This window comes from Moschus berezovskii, chromosome 9 (genome assembly GCF_049115385.1).
Source record: "Moschus berezovskii isolate FMDL1 chromosome 9, NW_MosBer_1.0, whole genome shotgun sequence".
Lineage (NCBI taxonomy): Eukaryota > Metazoa > Chordata > Mammalia > Artiodactyla > Moschidae > Moschus > Moschus berezovskii.
The window spans coordinates 112,995,668-113,015,934 of record NC_142468.1 but is presented as its reverse complement, the minus strand read 5'-3'; the positions used below and the strand labels follow the sequence as shown (position 1 = coordinate 113,015,934).

The following is a 20,267-nucleotide window of genomic DNA, read 5'->3' as shown; positions in this document are numbered from 1 at the left end:
TGGCAGCAAAAACCCTGCTTGTTTGTTTGACCTAACAGAGACCCAGTGTGAGTTGCCCAGTCATGTCTGACTCTGTGACCCCATCGTCTGAAGCCCACCAGGCTCTTCTGTCCATGGGATTCTCTGGCAAAGAATCCTGGAGTGGGTTGCCATTTCCTTCTCCAGGGGATAGGGCTTCCCTGATAGCTCAGTTGGTAAAGTATCTGCCTGTGGTACAAGAGATTTCTGGTTTGATCCCTGGGTCAGGAAGATCCACTGGAGAAGGGATAGGCCACCCACTCCAGTATTCTTGGGCTTCCCTTGTGGCTCAGCTGGTCAAGAATCTGCCCACAATGCAGGAGACCTGGGTTCGATCCCTGGGTTGCGAAGATCCCCTAGAGAAGGGAAAGGCTATTCACTCCAGTATTCTGCCCTGGAAAATTCCATGGACTGTATGGTCCATGGGGTCTCAAAGAGTCAGACACGACTGAGCCACTTTCACTTTCACTTTCTCCAGGGGATCTTCCCAACCCAGGGATCAAACCTGGGTCTCCTGCATTGCAGGTAGATTCTTTGCTGTCTGAGACACCAGGGAAGTCCAACCGAGAGACCAAGACATACAAAAGGAGAAGAGGCCGTGGGATTTTCTTAGAAGTTCAATAAAGAGGAACCTGGCTTAGGAAACATGACTCACCTAAAGACAGAGGTCATTTTTGTTTGTAATTGGCGTTATTACGGTCGCTCTATTTTGCCTGCAAAACAATTTGGTATTTCAGGCAGACGGCATGCCAGCAGAAGTGGTCATCTACACAAGTCACAGGGAACTCACTCTCCATACCGTTGCAAGGGGCAGTAATGGGGAGCATGAGGCCCAAAACACACATGTCCAGTACTGCAAAAACGTTCACTGACTCCACTAACCAACTAGTACTTTTGTACTTTTCTCCACTTACAATAATTTGTAGCTTACTTCCTCTCTGTACTACGCAGTGGACAATGACCATCGGTTAATATGCAAATAGCACCTCCTGGACAGAGTGGTACAGAACATTACACGACCGTCAGAGGAAGGGTGAAGTCACGGCCATGGAAATATTACCCGACTGCTAAATGAAAGTTCTGAATCAATTCATTCCCAGCAACTGTTAATGCCTAGCAAGTACTCGGATGAGAAGATGAAGGTTACCAGATATGTATATCAGACAAGCCATCCCCAGAACCTGAGGCTGGGAAGATTAGAAATCCACTGTGGCCTGAAAGGCAAGATAGCCGTAAATCCCACTTCTGGCTGCATAATGAAGGAAGGCAAATTTACATTTTACTACCAGAATCAGGGGGGAGAATGAGCATTTAATTGAACAATTCTCCTCTATGAGACTAAGCACTTTCAATTTTACATTTAATTACTTAAAATACACTTTAATAAAGGTTTTACTAAACCAGCATCTCAAAGAAGAAATTATTGGTACGGATGAAGTACTTTAGTTATATCCTAACAATTGTTAAGCTAAATGATTTTCCATTTATGCAAGACAAGTGCTGTGCATATTAAGAAATATTCCCTGTTAGACTAATGTATCCTTAAACAAGATTCTCCCTCATGAAAAAATGACAACAATTTAAAATGAAGGGCTAAACTGTTCTTCACAGACTAGACGACAGGGCTGAAGAGAAAAGGCTCGATGAGAGCTGGACAGTCAGGAAAGCTCTGGAGGAGGAGAGACTGGGCACCAGGTCTGAATAAATGGAGAACTACCCAAGAGGAACAGAAACTGTGAAGACGGCAGGACAGTCTGAGCAAAGGCCAGAAAAGGAGAAAGTAGCCAGGGAACTCTGAGGACAAAATCCCACCACGGGGAAATAAAAGCATGTCCATCCAGAAACGTGTAAGTCAATGCTCACAGCAGCATTGTTCGTAGCCGCAAAGGGGAAACAACCCAAATCTCCCAACAACTTATGAATGGACAAATGGCTTAGCCACATACTGTTTCTTGTTTGACAATCAACAGAAACGGAAGAACTGATACATGCTATAACATGGATGAACCGCAGAAACATGACATCAAATGGGAAAAGTGAACCACAAAGGAGCACACACTGTGTGATTCCATTCATGTGAAATACCCAGAACAGGCTGTCGACACAGACAGATATTAGACTGGGGGTTGCTGGGGCTGAGGGAGATGAGGGGTCCATAGGTGGTGGCTAAGGGATGCAGGGTTCCTCTTGGGGGTGATGGAAATGCTCTAAAATTGACTGTGGTTACAGGTGACACCTCTCTAGACTAAGAGATACTGAACTACGCACTTGGAATGGGTGAATTATATGATACGTCAATTATATCTCAATAGCTTTTTTAAAAATCCAAAGGCACTATCTAGATAATGTTCTTAATTCTCTATTTTTGATGTACCTACTATACTCTATCTGAGTATCTCCATGCTTTAACGATGTATCTAAAATGAAAAGAAAAGAAGGCAGTGCCTAACTTCAACTGGTTTGTATAATACACTTTCTGCACAAGTTATTCTGAAATGCACAAAATAAATTCATGGGGTCGCAAAGAGTCGGACACGACTGAGCGACTGAACTGAACTGAAATATATACAGAACTCCACAGTCATTCACAAAAGTGAAGATGAGAAATGATAATTTTCTGGAACATTCCATTAAACATTATCCTCTGATTTTATCTGGCTTGCCTCATCATGGTAATACCGAGATCACGAAGTAAAATATTGTTCAATAGAAAAAAAAAAGTCTCTCAACTTGTGTGAAGAATGATGCACAATTCTCCACTTTCCCAAGGGTATATAATATACGAAAAAAAAAATATATATATATACAATGCAAATGGCAGAATGAAAGTCACAGTTTAAGAAACGAGTGCACTTAAAGAATAATAAAATTATAGTAAATTACTAGTAATGAAAATAAAAAAGAAAGCTGTCCATGAAAATGAGCGTCCTAAAACACTTTATCCTATGTATTAACTGTCGACACATTCACTTTCACACATACCTGACTTGGGGGCTGAGGGAACTTGCTCTTTAAATCCCGTGCCTCAGCTTCTAACTTGGCAGGATGACGTGACATGACATCCAGGGACGCCTCCAGCGCAGACTGCTTTTTGACGCTGTCATACAGTTCTTGTTGACGGTGTCTCACCACTGCCTAAGAAGACGCTTTGTCATGAGTTTATCAAATCCACTTTACTATGACGTTATGTTAGTAACAGATGACTCCAACATAGGTACTTTGGAAACTATCACCATGGACAGCAACTCACCTTCTTTTCTGCCTCCCTGAATGTGGTTACAGACCCAGGAGGGCTCCCCACCGGCCTTCCTGATATTAAGTTCCTCAGACGAAGGAGGCAGCCCCACTGTCCACACCCTGCCCCCCACCTCCCGATAAATCTGCAGAGTGTCACCACCTAACCTCCAGGACGAAACAGATGTGTAGGTGGGACAAGCGGTGGAAAATTCCACACTGTGGAAACACTTTTCCTCTTTCTTTATTAGAGGCTTCGATTAACCTCGGAGATCCTCACATATCCAATCCAGTGCTCAGATCTTTCCAATAGATTCCTTCCTCAGCAGAGAAATGAGGCCATTCCCTTGCTGCTTATCTATTTTATGTCTAGTCGTGTGTCTATGTTAATCCCCAACTCCTAATTTATCCCTCCTCCCCACCTTTCCCCTTGGCTAACCATAATATTCTGCAGGCATCTACATGGGAAAGGATCTGAAAATGAATGGATATATGTATGCCTATAACTGAATCAACTTGCTGTACATCTGAAACTAACGCAAAATTGTAAATCAACTATGTTCCAATATAAAAGAATAATGAAATTTTAAAAATGAGGTTTCTCCCATGCCTTCAAGGAGCCTCGATAACCTGGCGTCCACCTGCCCCCGGACCGCAGCCCCTAGAACCCTCTCCTGACTCACTCCATCCCTGCTGCTCACGAATCCTGCCAGCCTCCATTTGTATTGGGCAAACTGGTATTCGAATGACAGTAATTGACCCTTAAAATGAGAATTATGAGCAAATTGTTTGTAAACATGTTCTAAGTAAATAGCAGAAATAGCAGTGGGGAGATTAAATCAAGAAGAGCTTGGTTAAAGCTCACCACTTGAGTCCCAAATTATGATTTAATGACAAGTATATTTAAAAGACTTGTCAATGAATTCTCAATTTAATGACAACTCTTTAAAGAGTTGAGAGGCCATAAGAATAAATGAGTCAAGCCTGAAATGTTTTCCAAGTTACTTCAAATTGACATGAATAAAGCTAAACTTATACCAACAAATATGACAAAAAGGTATGACAAGCTACTGAAGCCAAAGTACAGTTTATAAGTAATAGCCTCTGGGAAACCTGGACTTGACTGTCAAGGTAATCTGTGTAACTGAAGCTTAATTTCACAATATTCCCTTTAGGTTTGAGTGTTTCTTTTATCTGCTTCATCGTGATACTGACATGTGGTCACATGGAGATTAAATTGATTGTCTGAATAGTAAAAGAGTAACTTACTAACACCTGTCTATACTAAAAATTTAGAACTTCATCTCTTAACATTTCATAAGCGACACGATGTCTCTACTCAAAGTGAAGCATCTCTCGGGTCTAATTTTATTTGCTGGATACAGGTGTGCTTTTACTTCTGTTTCAGGGACCATAGATTCACAGCCTGTGTATTTTTTATATTCAGCTAGATTCAACATTTAGCCAGAATTAAGAATCACTTTGAATTTTCTTTCAGGAAGTCGGAGAATTAGTTCTCCTTCTGGATACTTACTTCTCTTTCTGCTTTCTCATTTTCACACTGACATAGTCTCTCTTTCAAATGATCATGTTGGTTGACTAATTCCTTGTTTCTTTCCTCCAGCATTAGATCTCGTTTCTCACTTTCAGCATGAAGCTTTCTCACGAACTGCTGAAACTGGTCTAGGATGCTAATGACCGTCTTCTCTTTACTGTCGGCTCTGTTTCGTGCATCATCCAGCTGCTGTCGGAGCAACATGTTTTCACACTGGAGTTGAGATAATCTCTCTTCTAAGGATTCCTGCTTTCCAAGGTATTCATTCACTTTGCCTTGTTCGCTCTGATACATGTGTTCGATATCCTGCTTTTGACACTCTGCTTGCCATAAGTCTGTCTGGACACGTTCTAACATCAAAGTCTTTTCTCGGAGATCATCTCTCGTCTGATGCAGCTTGATTTTTAGCTTATTGAATTTATTTTTCACTTTAGAAAGTTGCTGGGAAAGCATCTCATTGTCACTTTTCAGCTTAGCCATATCGAACTTCGTTTGGTCCTGCAAGCGTAACCTCTTGTCTTTTGCCTTCTGGGAGGCAAGTTCCAGGTCTCTTTGTGATGTCTGACCTGGATGATGATCGTGCATGGCAGCAGCCAGTCTAGAATGGTAGGATTCCACTTCTGTTTCCAGGCTTTGTGTGCTTTGTTTTGCGTTCTCCAGCTCAGAGTTTAGCACTGTATTTTCAGCTACCGGAATGTTAAACTGGCTGGTGTGCTGGAATGTGGTAATTGTCAGCACTTCCTTGTTCAATTTTATTGCCTTTTGAGGATAATCATTCTCTCCTTTTAGAGTTTCAATGTCCTCAAAAGATTTCTTTTCTTTTTCCTGGTTCTGGTTTTTCACTGTGTCTCTTTCTAGTCTTGGCATGGCAGTTTCATCCTGCCTGTGGTTTTTGCGCAACAGAACTTTTGCTTTTCTACCACTATCAGAAGCCTAAGTGAGACAAAGGAGAGTTTCAGTTAGTACTCAATAAAATGACATTTCATCATTTCCTCTGAAATGAAAGACTAACCTGTATGTTTATCCAGTGAAAAGACTGCACCAAGTGGATCTCCAAATGGAAAAAATAAGGCTCGATACCAACCTCAAACCTTATACAAGCAGAAATTCCCAAAGGTCCAAAAATTTATTTGAAGACAATGAATCCATGAAAGGAAAAAGAAAGCCCAAGGGACTTTTCAAGCAGCTCAGAACTGGAAAGGCTTTTCTCTGAATTACAACAAACCCAGAAAGCTTAAAATAAAAGATTTAGATCTGACTACACTGAAAAATTGCATCTGATGTGGTCTATTTATATAATGGAAAACTACGAAGCCATGAAAAAGAATGTAATAATGCTATTTGCAGCAACAAAGATGGACCTAGAGCTGATCACACTAAGTGAAGTCAGTCAGACCAAGACAAGTCATACCGCTTCCATGTGAAATCAAAAATGAACTTATTCACAAAACAGAAACAGACCCACAGACATAGGAAACAAGCTGAGTCACTGGACGGGAAAGGGGGTAGGGGAAGGGATTAATCAGGAGGTTGGGTTTAACACACACCATTTTATATAGACAAGTGTGTACAAAATAACCAGTAAGGATCTACTGTACAACATAAGGAATTACATTTAACATTCTACAAGAAGAATCTAAAAAGGAATGTGTGTGTGTGTGTGTGTGTGTGTGTGTGTGTGTGTTAGTCAGCCATGTCCAACTCTTTGCGACCACATGGACTGTAGCCTGCCAGGCTCTGCTGGATTCTCCAGGCAAGAATACTGGAGTGGGTTGCCATTTCCTCCTCCAAGGGATCTTCCCGACCCCAGGATCAAACCCAGGTCTCCTGCATTGCAGGTGGATTCTTTACTGTCTGAGCCAGCAGGGAAGCCCCATTTATATAATATACACACACATACACATATATCTCTGAATCACTGCGCTGCACACCTGAAACTAACACAATATTGTAAATCAACGATAATTCCATTACACCACCACTCGCTCCCTTTAAAAAGACTGCATCTGATACCTCCTATACAGCTACTTCACAAGAGCCTTAGCTCTGTATATACTTAAATAGATGAAATTTCATACAAAAATTGTTTTCCTGCTACCTCTCTAACATTTTAATAGGCAATTGCAAGGCTTATACCTATTGACAGCTGCACTAAGCACTTCTACAAACATCAGTTAACACATTAGCTATAATGATTCTGGGAAGGAAGAAGCTAAAATCATGTAAGTACACTGCAGGCTTTTCACCAGGTCTCTGCCTCGACTAGTCCTCTTACATCAAACCACAGGCACTTCTCTAGAACAAACATATCAGTACAAACAAGCCTCCTATTTCATTCTTGGTGCAGACACTCACGGCAAATAAGGAAAAGTTTAGAGAGCTCGTCATAGAGAATCATGAGATTATTTGCTGCTGCAGTAACTTTCATTACCTCTTCATACTGCTTAAAATAGCAAGATGGGGGAAACACAATGAGAAACACAATAATTATCACTGAAGGTCTACGATGGCTTATCTATCACTGTTCTCAAAAGTTCCTTGTCTGACACAGGACACTCCACAGAGCAGAGGGTCATTTTCTCACATGCACAAGAATGACTTCCAAAGCATGGTCTCTGAACTGCCTACAGTTCTCGCCTTACCTTCTGTGGAAGTGATAAACTAACCTAATCATCCACCAAGGAAGGGAAATCACTACCAAATACCAGAATAGCTACCGTTAGTAGCAAGAGATTTAATTTTTTTTTCCCTTGGTGGGAGGGGGACTTTTATAAGTTTATTCTAAAGAAACTACTTTCTAAAGTGTACAAAACAATTTTTACAACAGATGTCGCAGTTTTTACGAATTGAAAAACTGTAAGTGATATGAAAAGGCGGTTGATAGGGTACTGGTTACAAAAGTGACAGTGGAGTCAAGAACAGACTCTGATTTAAACACTGAAGATGATGACATGCGTGGTGTGACCGACACGCTCACTCCAGAGCAGAGGGACTTGGTCGGGTATCGCAGTCGTCGGTGGAGCTCATACGGTCTGCCTGGCCTAAACCACAATCAGGGCCCTGGCTCTGCGAGACAGTCGCAAAAATTTTGAGATCAATTTCTATGGAAAATATTAAAGCTCTCACTCTCCTTGAGTGAGGCCATCGTGTGTCCCTACCTGACTGCTGTAGACAAATGGATTTGAATTACAAATACTACTTTCCCAGTTCTTCCCGAGAGCTTTTCGTTGTGGCAGATCTGCGGCCAGGACCTCGGGGATGGGACCCAGACCGTGTTTGAGAGGGACATCGGTTGGGGCAGTGAATTCCTCTGCTCTGAGATGCCACTCGAGAACTCTGCAGAATGAAGGACAATCAACTTCAAGAGTGTCTGGCTTCTACCAACTGCTGGAAAAAATCCACGGGGAGCATTCCTGCACCTCTCGAGGATGCCAGTTAACCACACCCGGCCTGGAGGACTCTACTGTGAGGGAGAACTCAGCTGGGAAAGCTGGAGCCAGCTCTGAGCTGTTCACGGGGCAGGTGGACTGGAGGGCTGACGGGCACAGAGGGAGGGGTCCACGACGCTCAGGCACCTGCCAGATGGCAACGGGGAATTTTTAGAGGAAAGCATGTCGCCATCCTCGGAAGCAGTTTCAGATGACTGAGTTAAATCATCAAGGGAATTCAGGTGATCACTTTGTTCTTTGACCTACACATGAACAATACTGTTTCACAATGTCCTTAAAATATGTATAAAATACACCCAGTGTACAAAGGTGATAAATCCCTTTCTCAAAGCAAAAGCAGAGACTTCTTAAAAGAACAGGTTTTTATCAAAAGGATAACTTCATCAACAGAGTTTCTAAATTATGTTTTCAGAGTAAATGTCTCTTCAACAAAGGAAGATTTTCTATTTTGCCACTATTCCTTTTACGAAGTATTTTTTAGAGAATAATATATGTTAAAGTTAATTTTTTTCATTTTACTATACCTTCTTCTTTTCATATGCTGTTTTCCTTGCAGGCCTAAAGAAAAACAAAGGATTCTTTTCAGGCTAAAATTTAATAACTCAAAAACATAAGCAATAACTAAACGTTTGTGTTTTATATAACATCCTTGCATTCATAAGTAATTTCTATAAAAGGATGAAACAATAAAAAAGAGTAGCATTAAAGGACAAAGAAAATATATCTGTAATAGTAATAAAACATTAAATTTAGATCAAAGGAAAAGGAAAATCCTAACATTACTTGCGTTATGTGATAGAAGCAGTATACCAGGGGTGTTTTGCAGTTGTCATTTTTAATAAGAACTGACTGTTATGGCAATAAAACCTATCTCGGAAGTATTCCCTAAGTCCTTATAAGAAAGAAACCCATTTTTTGTCACGATGTTATTAGCTTTTTGAGGGCTTATTATGCAATGGCTATGCATTATTACAAGCATTTGACATGCCATAAAGGCATTTTAAGCCTCACGGTCATTCTGGGAGATAGGTAATATATTAGATCTTTTAGCTAGGAAGAAATGGAGCAAAGAAAGGCTGAGGCACTTGCCCAAGACCACACAGCAGTTCACCAAAACCCCAGAATTCAAACCCAGGAAATCTGGCATGAATGCTGCTGTTCCAAAATATGCTGAGAAAGTGATACTGAAAATTCTTTTTATTTATTTATTTAATTGGCATGAGCTTGAACATTTTTTTTTCTTTTTTTTTTGGAGGCTAATTACTTTACAATATTATATTGGTTTTGCCATACATTGATATGAACCCGCCCCGGGTGTACATGTGTTCCCCTTCTTGAACCCCCCTCCCACCTCCCTCATCCTCCTATCCTCCCTCCGGGAGTCTTTTTAAGTAATATGATACCACATGAATCTATATTATTATCTCATGTCTAGCTATAACTACAAATGATAATTCTGAATCTAAAAACATATTTCTAACAAAACAAAAAGACTTTAGATGTAGGCAATATTGGAAATCGACTTTCAATAAAGATTTGCTTTTTCTAAAGAAATTCATCAATACACATTCATTCAAGCATTCTGCTCTTTCTTTACGCTTCCGACATACACTTGTGGAGCACACAGTATGTGTTAACGACACTTTCAGTACAGGAAGCATGGTTTTTCTCATTTAGATCTTTATCATCCGAAGTAATAAAGCATACAAGATTGTTAATTGTTTCTACTGAAAATAAACAAAATCCTCCCCTTTTGAATGAAGTTAACATGATGTGATGTTTCACAGCACTTACAAAATCAGAGCTACCCTCGATGACACTATCAACTAGAATCATCAAGGAATGATTAAATCCTATTCAGTATACCCTAAATATCTGTAAATTCATGATTATATAATTTAAAAAATTCTATATATGATTTAAGTAGTCATCTACATATTCATTTACATAAGAATATTATGCTTCAGAGCCAATGAACAAGCCCTTCCCCAAAACTACATAGCTACAGAAGTACATATGTAGATAATAAAGCATGTACAATAATAAAAATGTACAGTTAATTTATTGTCATAGTTTAAAGATAATGTCATACAATCAATAGGCTTTCTAATATTGGAAATGCAAACAAGATTAAACTCAATAAACACTTCCTCCGCTGGCTCATTTCCAACAGCATACACACTCTACCAGCTCCCCTCTTAATATAAAACAAGAAACTCCTTTGAACTCCACATTCCTCTTCAATTACCATCCAGTTCTTCATTGCCTGCCCCAGTAAATATTCCCTACGGAGCTGTTTACGTGTATTCACTACAGTCCAGCTTCCAAGTGGACTATTTACTGAAACGACTTCCGGCCAAAGGCACGGGTCCTCTCCGTAACCATTCTGTGGTGTTCATCCAGTAGAGTTGAGGATTCTCTTCTCTTGGCCTGTATACTATATTATGCTGCTCTATTTCCAGAAGAAGTATTCAGTGCTAATATTTCTTCCCCTAGAAATAAAGAATTTGTCCGTGTTACCTGCCATCCTCTCGATCCACTTTCCTTGAAATGCTGTCATCATTCACATGCAGCAGACCACCAGTCAGTGAATCGGTCTTTCCAAATATTGGTGCAATCACACATTCTTCTTGTGTCCATTTGCCATTGTTCTTTTCCTCTATTTCCTTCCTGGGCACGCCAGGATCGCTACTTTAAAAAATCCACAAAAAAGCCAATGTTTTCAAATATTCAACTAATAAAGAATAAAAAAACAATTCTTGTAAAATTCCAACTCTTACCCATCTTAAGCCATTAATTAATTCACAAAACAGTTACGAAGTACCAACCATATGCAAGAAAACAAATTCTTCCTCCAAACACAGATATACAATTATGATACAATATGATATGTAAGAGTTGACATATGAAAGTCATAAGTGGAATAAGGAAGGATTCACAGACGAAGTGAAGAGAGGAGGCCAAAAGGAAGAGAAAAGCGAGAAATCATTCCACTGGGAGATTAGAACGTGAGCACACAGGTCAGGCACACAACATCTAGGTTGTTTCCTAGGAACCTGGAAGGAAAAGTACAAAACACATGAAAGAAAGTAGAGAGATGCATCTGGAAAGACACTGGGAAGAACCTCAAGGGCGACACTGAAAACCTGGAGTCCACTGGCTAAACACAATGATTCTTAGACATAGGAGCCATAATAAGATTTACACTATATTTTTTGTTTTGCTTTTAAATACGGTAATGTTTAATTTCGGAATTTCCCTGGTTCTCCAGTGCTGAGGAATCTGCCTGCTAGTGCAGGGGGCACAGGTTCGATCCCTGGTCAGGGAAAATAGCACATGCCGTGGAGCAATGAATCCTGTGCTCCACAACCACTGAAGCCAGCACCCTAGAGCCCATGCTCAGCATCAAGAGAAGCCACCACAATGAGAAGCCCAAGCACCACAGCTGCAAAGACGCAGCGCAACCAAATAAATAAGAAAAAAAAAAAAAACCCTCAAAGAGAAAAGTAACAATTTAGATGGTTTTTAGAATGACAAGTGGCACATCCACCATGAAAGAGGAAATCAAATTTAGCGAGGCTGGGGGCAGTTTACTTGTAAAACACCCACATGGGTGATGTCAGCATCAAGGATGAAAGGCAGGTGCCTCGTCAGTTCTCTTGCCACCAACAACAGTTTGGCCTCCATCCAAGGACACACTCAAAGTGCTAGGAGAAAACTGCCAACCAAGAGTGCTCTGTACAGAAAAGCTCTCTTTCAGATGAAGGAGAAATAAAATCTTTCCCAGACAAAAAAACCTGAGGGAGCTCATCACCAGTAGTCCCACCTCATAAGAAACGCTGAAAGAAGTCCCCAAACTGAAATGAAAGGACGTTCATTAGTGACACGAAATAAATTTAAACATACAACACACTGGTTAAGGCAAGCATGCAGTCAAATCCAGAATACTCTACTACTGTAACATGGTGGTATGTTAACAAAGTAACTAGTATTAAGGCTAAAGGATGAGAGGATTCAAAATAACCATCTCTCTAGTAAAATATAAAATTCGTCAATCACAAGCATTAGCTCAAGTTAGATTTGATTTTACAGGAAAATAACAAATGACCTACTGTTGCATATTGATAGAGGCTTCCCTATCAGAACCTTCATTCTGCATGGCAGGAAACTCCTGCTTGTGGTTTCCTCCACTCTTTTTCTGCTGAATCCATCGACTCTGTGCAGCAGCATGGCACACGTTGTCTGATGCTTCCACTTCACTACTTCTGTGCTTCTTTTCTTCTTCAACCTTTAATGAAAGTTTGACACTAAGAACAATTGCTATGACTTAATTCTAAAGACTCTGTTTTCAATTTATTATTTGACTCAGCATTTGCCCTGATGTTAAGTGATAAAGATATTTTTGTGCTTACATTAATTTTATCACTTACAAGTCACTGAAATTTTTGTAAAACGTGCTTCTGTTTGAGGGAAAGAAACAAAATTCCCAAAATTTCAAGAAAGGCCTTCTTAATAAGATACAATTATTCACATCCAGTCTTCCCCATCTGACTGGCAGAGATAGAGACACAAACACACACAACATCTGCCCTCTTCGGTCTTTACCACCTGGATTTTCCATGAAACAGTCAGATGTAGAGGATGTGACACCTTAGTGCCTCAGAGACAGAAAGCAATCTTTCTTCTTTCTGCACTAAAGCTATTCTTTCCCCACCGCCTTTTCCAATTCTTTTTTCACTGGGATCCAGGTGATAGCAATAACCTGATGGTGTTCACTGAGATATACGAACCAAAGCTTACCAAAACACAAGGAGCAGAATGAAACTGAGGAGGTCTTAGTTAGTGTGGAATTCTGGAATATAAGTAATGCTTCCCAACTCCACATTCAATACCCATCAAATTTTATAGCTAGAGGGTATAGAAATAACTATCTACCTTTGCCCCACTATTTACCAATAACAGCTTTAAAATAAAGGTTAAATGATTTGTTCAAAGCCCCCAAAGTGGCATTCCCTAACATTTTATGGCACCAAAAGAGATGATACAATTCTGTAATCTTGAATCCGATAAAATTACCAAACGAATTCCTCAAATGAATCAGGTAAGTGAAAAGCGTGACTTTGCCAAAGTAATTTAATTCGTAAGTTGGGGGTAGGGTTTATTCTCTTTTTTCTTTAAAGGAGAATAGCTACATTTTCTTCTTGTTTTTTTGTCTTCAACGAAAGAGCAAGCAAGTTTAAAAATCTGTTATGGAAGAAAGAAATAACTCACAGCATCTCAAACTTCCGTGTTTTTTTTTTTTTGGAGATAAACACTTGATTTTTTTTTCTTTTTTTACTGAGGGTTGATACAACCATTGGGCTTCCCTGGTGGCTCAGATGTTAAAGAATCTGCTTTCAATGCAGGAGACCTGGCTTCGATCCCTGGGTTGGGATGATCCCGTGGAGAAGGGAATGGCTATCCACTCCAATGATATTCTGGCCTGGAGAAATCCATGGACAGGGAAGCCTGGCCAGCTACAGTCCATGGGGTCGCAAAGAACCAGAGACGACTGACCAACTCTCTCACACACATATACTACCTATGTGACAAAATCACACATGTCAAAACTTACTACATTTTAGTAAACAACATAGTGAAGAGGGCTCTCTCAAAAGAGACATCTGAGAGTGGTGATTAAAGCATAGGTGGGAGCACATGTACTGCTTATTACAAACATCCTGAAGTGGCCATGTTGGATATCTAAGTGCCCAGGGACTGAGGAAAGCAGAGAAGGTCACACATATTCAACCACAATGAAGAGATTAGAGGAAATGAGTGTTTCTGTCCCTTCTCGCAGTTTCTGCTTTCTTCCCATTCTGTGGAAATGCAACTTATATTTAAGCCAACAAAGTTAAAAAGAAAAAAAACACTGCAAAACCCTAGTTGATCACTGTCCTTAAACACTTTCCTCGGGGCTTATTCTGGCTCAGGACGTTACATGGTGTGTAGCTACGTGAGTTTCCCAGTCCATATGAAAGACTGACAGAGACAGAATTAGACTGATTGAAGGACAAAAGCCATGAAAACAGTTTCCTGAATTCCTATTATTTGGATGGCAGAAATAATCTATTTCTACACAAGTACCTATTTAGATAACTCCACTTTATGCATAAGTAGAAAATCGAAATGGACCAGATCATCTTGAAAGGGAGAAACCAAAGCAAGAGCAAATGAACCTCTACCTCTTTGGGAAGCAGAATGTTCTCTTTTTCTGAAGCTAACAACACTACTTGCACCATGTCTACTGCGTTCTTACACCTCTGCATATCCTTCTGCAATTCTTCACTGAGATACACTTTGGATGCTCTGTGACTCTTCGGTGGAGAAGAATTCCCATCTTCTAATTCGGGTTCCACGCTTTCATCGTCACTAGCCCTGCAATTATCTGCATGCAGTAGCTTCTGGAACCAGTCCTGTATTGGTTTGCTTTTCTTATCAATATTTTTAACGACTGCAGGAGTACCGTGAGGTTTTATTTGAGTTACGTGTTTCATCTTACCGGAGCAGACAAGCCACAGACTAGACTGATGTGTCTCTCCGATGTCTAACTTCCGACTAGTGGGATTTTGCCTCATATTGTCTGACATTGTCATATCAAACCCTTGGTCTTCTTTCACTTCAAATGTAACTACCTGGTCCCCTACTTGTTTATTTTCTATATCATTATAAAAACTCTCCTCATTTTTGATAAACACATGTTCAATATCAGGTTTATCACTTTCAAGGTCTATTTTATTTTCACTGAAAAGAAGCTTTGAAGGTGACTGACAAGCGTATCCCGGCCACCCATAGTCTATCCGAGGCAGAGACATATGGAAACAAACAAGAGCAGAAGAGTATCCTCCGACAACTCTGCAGCTGAAGCGGACAGAGCACAGGAAGGGGCACCAAGGAGAGAGGAGGCAGGTGTACCTGCGAGCTCAAGGACCGCTGTGACAAAGGGCTGTGTCTCAGAAGATGGAGAGTGCAGAGCCGGGGGGGTGAGGGGATTCTGGAACGGTGGCCCGAGCCAACAGATGAGGTGCGCAACAACGTTAACAAGTCACGTGGAAAACCAGATCACAGGTACTGGGAACTGAATAGAGAGACAAAACTGGAGGACCAGGTTCAAACAGGAAAAAGCAAGTGTCATCTTCTTCCTTCCGGTGACAGGGATCTACTAAACAAGTAAAGGCATCACATCATCACAAACATATTTTGTTTTAGGTGGTGCCACGCTTTTATTCAAATGACGGGAAAGACTGCACTGCACTAGGAAGTAGCAAGTTCAGTTTAGTTCAGTCGTTCAGTTGTGTCCGATTCTCTGTGACCCCATGGACTGCAGCACGCCAGGCCTCCCTGGCCATCGCCAACTCCCAAAGTTTACTCAAACTCAGGTCCGTTGAGTCGGTGATGCCATCCAACCATCTCATCCTCTGTCGTCCCCTTCTCTTCCTGCCTTCAATCTTTCCCAGCATCAGGGTCTTCCGAATGAGTCAGCTCTTCACATCAGGTGGCCAAAGTTTCAGCTTCAGCCTCAGTCCTTCCAATGAATATTCGGGACTGATTTCCTTTCGGATGGACTGGTTGGATCTCCTTGCAGTTCACGGGACTCTCAAGAGTCTTCTCCAACACCACAGTTCAAAAGCATCAATTCTTTGGCGCTCAGCTGTCTTTATAGTCCAACTCTCATATCCATACGTGACTACTGGAAAAATGATAGCTTTGACTAGACGGACTGTTGTTGGCCAAGTAATGTCTCTGCTTTTTAATGTGCTGTCTAGATTGGTCATAACTTTTCTTCCAGGGAGCAAGTGTCTTTTAATTTCATGGCTGCAGTCACCATCTGCAGTGATTTTGGAGCCCAAGAAAATATAGCTTGTCATTGTTTCCTCTGTTTCCCCATCTACGTCCCATGAAGTGTTGGGACCGGATGCCATGATCTTAGTTTTCTGAATGTCGAGTTTTAAGCCAGCTTTTTCACTCTCCTCTTTCACTTTCATCAAGACGATCTTCAGTTCCTCTTTGCCTTCTGCCATAAGGGTGGTGTCATCTGCATATCTGAAGTTATTCATATTTCTCCTGGCAATTTTGATTCCAGCTTGTGTTTCATCCAGCGCAGAGTTTCTCATGATGTACTACTCTGCGTATTAGTTAAATAAGCAGGGTGACAATAAACAGCCTTGATGTACCCCTTTCCCGATTTGGATATTTGGCCTTGGAGTACAGAATGAAACAGGGCAAAGGCTCATAGAGCTCTGCCAAGAGATCGCACTGGTCATAGCAAACACCCTCTTCCAAGAACAGAAGAGAAGACTCTACACATGGACATCACCAGATGGTCAATACCGAAGTCAGGTTGATTATATTCTTTGCAGCCAAAGATGGAGAAGTTCTATACAGTCAGCAAAAACAAGACCGGGAGCTGACTGTGGCTCAGACCATGAACTCCTTAGAGCCAAATTCAGACTGAGATTGAAGGAAGTAGAAAATATGACCGTATTTTACAGGAGAGCATTAAAAATACAATTAAAAAAAAACTATAAGCAATGCTCCTGAGTGGACAGTAAGCACACTAGACGCCGTACATCTCCCAAAGTGTCCGTGAAACTGGAATTAAAAAGCAAATTTGGCTTTTAGAACAGCCAAATAAAAATGGTAACAGTCATTCTAAAACAAACTGCAGAGCCAGGAGGAATGAAAAGATTGACAAGTATATTTTACAAAGGTTACTCTGGCAGCAACGCAAAAAAGAACTTCAGGGTAGCAAAACTAGAAAGGAATATTTCAAGATTATAGGGGAGACGGTGAGTTATGCTGATAAGATATGACAAATGATAAGCAGGCAGAAAATACTGAACTTCCTGACTGACTGGAGGTGGTATTTTCAAGGAAGTTTGCAGTCCAGGATTTTTCCTGCTGTGATGCTGTCTACTAGGATGGGGAGGACAGATGAAGGGATAGCTTACAAAGAGTCAGGGATGAGGGAAGCGTCAGAGACAATGCCTTCAGTTTGGGGTGTAATAAATTATTTTGAGGCGTGCAAGGGACTCAGAAGAAAGGAGTTGGGTAAATACATTTGAATTAGACATAGATAAACTTATTCAGGTAAAACATATACTGTAAAGATAATTATTTGTAAAAGATACTAACCTGGCATAATTAATGCAAACCTAGGCAGAATTCTGAACTTTTGAAAATAAAACAATACCAGGGGAGGAAAGCTGTGAGGCTAAAATTGTCAATAATATATTTCAACATGTTTCAAGGATATAAAAATATACTGTTATAAATATATGCAAATACTCGTTTCTGTCATATTACCATAATAAGCATTTTTAAGTTTAATGAAAAGGTTTAATTGTAAAACACCAATTCAAGACGCGACAAGAAGACTCTATTTTAAAACTGACCTTAAAAGACACGTTTTAATTTGTCGAAGAGAAATGCTTATGTGAGGATGGAATTATGAGGCAGTTTAAAGTACTACTATGACATAAGAAAGAAATAGAAAGCCTATTTGAAAAGATCCCATTCAAAATGGAGGGAGAAATCAAACGCTTTACAGACAAAGCAAAAGTTAAGAGAACTGAGCACCGCCAAACCAGCCTTTGTGGCTCAGCTGGTAAAGAATCTGCCAGCAATGCAGGAGACCTGGGTTCAATCCCTGGGTTGGGAAGATCCCCTGGAGAAGAGAAAGGCTACCCACTCCAGTATTCTGGCCTAGAGGATTCCATGGACAGTCCATGGGGTCACAAAGAGTCGGACACGACTGTGTGACTTTCACTTTCACACCAGCCTCACAACAAACACTAAAGGGATTTACAGCCAGTAAACACAAGAGAAAGGAAAGACCTACAAAAGCAAACCCAAAACAATTCAGAAAATGTCAACAGGAACGTATATATTGATTATTACTTTAATGTAAGTGGATTCAACGCACCAACCAAAAGATACAGAATAGCTGAATGAATAAAAAAACGACAGCCAAATATATACTGCCCACAAGAGACCCGCTTCAGACCTGGAGACACATACAGACCGAAAGTAAATGGATGGAGAAAGATATTCCATTTGAATGGTAACCAAAAGAAAGCCAGTGTGGCAATCCTTATTTCACACAAAATAGACTTTGAAATAAAGAATATTATAAGAGACAAAGAAGGACACTACATAATGACCAAAGGATCAATCCAAGAAGAAGACATAACAACTGGAAATATTTATGCCCCCAACATAGAAGCACCTCAATACACAAAGCAAACACTAACAGGCATAAGAGGGGAATTCAATAGCAACACAGTCATAGTGGGGCACTTTAACACCCCCCTTACACCAATGGACAGATCATCCAAACAGAGAATCAATAAGGAAACCCAAAACTTCAATGAAACATTAGACCCAAAGGACCTAACTGATATCTCCATGACTTTCCATCCAAATGCAGAAGAATACACTTTGTTCTCAACTGCACATGGAACATTCTCCAGGACAGACCGCATCTTGGGCCACAAATCAAGCCTCAGGAAATTTTAAAAACTGAAAATATATCACGTATCTTCTCTGGCCACAACACTATGACAGCAGAGATCAACTACAGGAAAAAAAAAAAAAAAAACAAAAACGGCAGAAAACACAAACTCATGGCGATTAAACAATTCATTACTAAATAACGAAAAGGTTATTGAAGAAATAAGAAGGGGAATCAAAAGATTCCTAGAAACAAATGACAACAAAAACACGACCACCCAAAACCTACGGGATTCAGTAAAAGCACTTCTAAGACCAACTTGGATAGTGTATTAGAAAGCAGAGACATTACTTTGCCAACCAAGGTCCGTCTAGTCAAGGCTATGGTTTTTCCCGTGGTCGTGTATGGATGTGAGAGTTGGACTGTGAAGAAGGCTGATGGCCGAAGAATCGATGCTTTTGAACTGTGGTGCTGGAGAAGACTCTTGGGAGTCCCTTGGACTGCAAGGAGATCCAACCAGTCCATTCTAAAGGAGATCAATCCTGGGTGTTCACTGGAAGGACTGATGCTAAAGCTGAAACTCCAATACTTTGGCCACCTCATGCGACGAGTTGACTCACTGGAAAAGACTCTGATGCTGGAAGGGATTGGGGGCGGGAGCAGACGGGGACGACAGAGAATGAGATGGCTGGATGGCATCACCGACTCGATGGACATGAGTTTGAGTGAACTCCGGGAGTTGGTGATGGACAGGGAGACCTGGCGTGCTGTGATTCATGGGGTCGCGGAGAGTCGGACACGACTGAGCGACTGAACTGAACTGAACTGAACTGAAGAGAGAAGTCGAGAGCAGCACAATCCTACCTCAAGGACAAGAAAAGCATTGAACAGGCAACACTCTACATTTAAAGCAGCTGGAAAAAGAACCAAAACCCCCCAAAGTCAGCCAAAGCAAAGAAATGGTACAGATCAGAGCAGAAATAAATGAAAAAGAAAATGAAGGAAACCATAGCAAAGATTAATCAGACGAAATACTGGTTCTTTGCGAAGATAAGCAAAATGGACAAACCACTCGCCAGGCTCATCAAGAACAGAAGGGAGAAAAATCAAACTGACAAGATTAGAGATGAAAAAGGAGAGGTTACAACAGACAACACAGAAATGAAGAGGATCACAAGAGAATGTTATGAGCAACAATATGCTAATAAGAGAGACAACTGAGAGGAAAGGGACAGATTCTTAGAAAAGTTCAACCCCCCAAAACTGAATCAGGGAGAAATAAAAATTACAAGCAAGCCAATTACAAACACTGAAATGGAAGATGTTATCCAAAATCTCCCAAAAACAAAAGCCCAGGGCCAGATAGCTTCACAGGGGAATTTTATCAAACATTTAGAGAAGAGCTAATGTCTAGTTTTCTGAAACTCTTCCAAAACACTGCAGAGGAAGGAACACTTCCAAACTCATTCTATGAGGCCACAATCACCTTGATACCAAAACCAGGCAGAGAGAACCCAAA

The 20,267-nt window shown here is 40.7% G+C and overlaps 1 protein-coding gene across 32 annotated transcripts in view; it reads right to left on the bottom strand.

Annotated features, from left to right (window-relative positions):
• Positions 1 to 20,267, bottom strand: part of LOC129545947 (ankyrin repeat domain-containing protein 26-like) — a 111,850-nt gene that overhangs the window by 10,563 nt on the left and 81,020 nt on the right. For 31 of the 32 annotated variants that reach the window (XM_088840152.1, XM_088840149.1, XM_088840150.1 and 28 more), the window contains 5 exons: positions 12,369 to 12,544; positions 10,777 to 10,947; positions 8,781 to 8,814; positions 4,787 to 5,740; positions 3,001 to 3,153 (listed from right to left, as the gene is read on the bottom strand). In XM_088840152.1, the coding sequence (XP_088696278.1) occupies positions 3,001 to 3,153; positions 4,787 to 5,740; positions 8,781 to 8,814; positions 10,777 to 10,947; positions 12,369 to 12,544 (1,488 nt within the window). The remainder of the gene's footprint in view (positions 1 to 3,000; positions 3,154 to 4,786; positions 5,741 to 8,780; positions 8,815 to 10,776; positions 10,948 to 12,368; positions 12,545 to 20,267) is intronic. The other variant, XM_088840165.1, reaches the window with a different exon arrangement.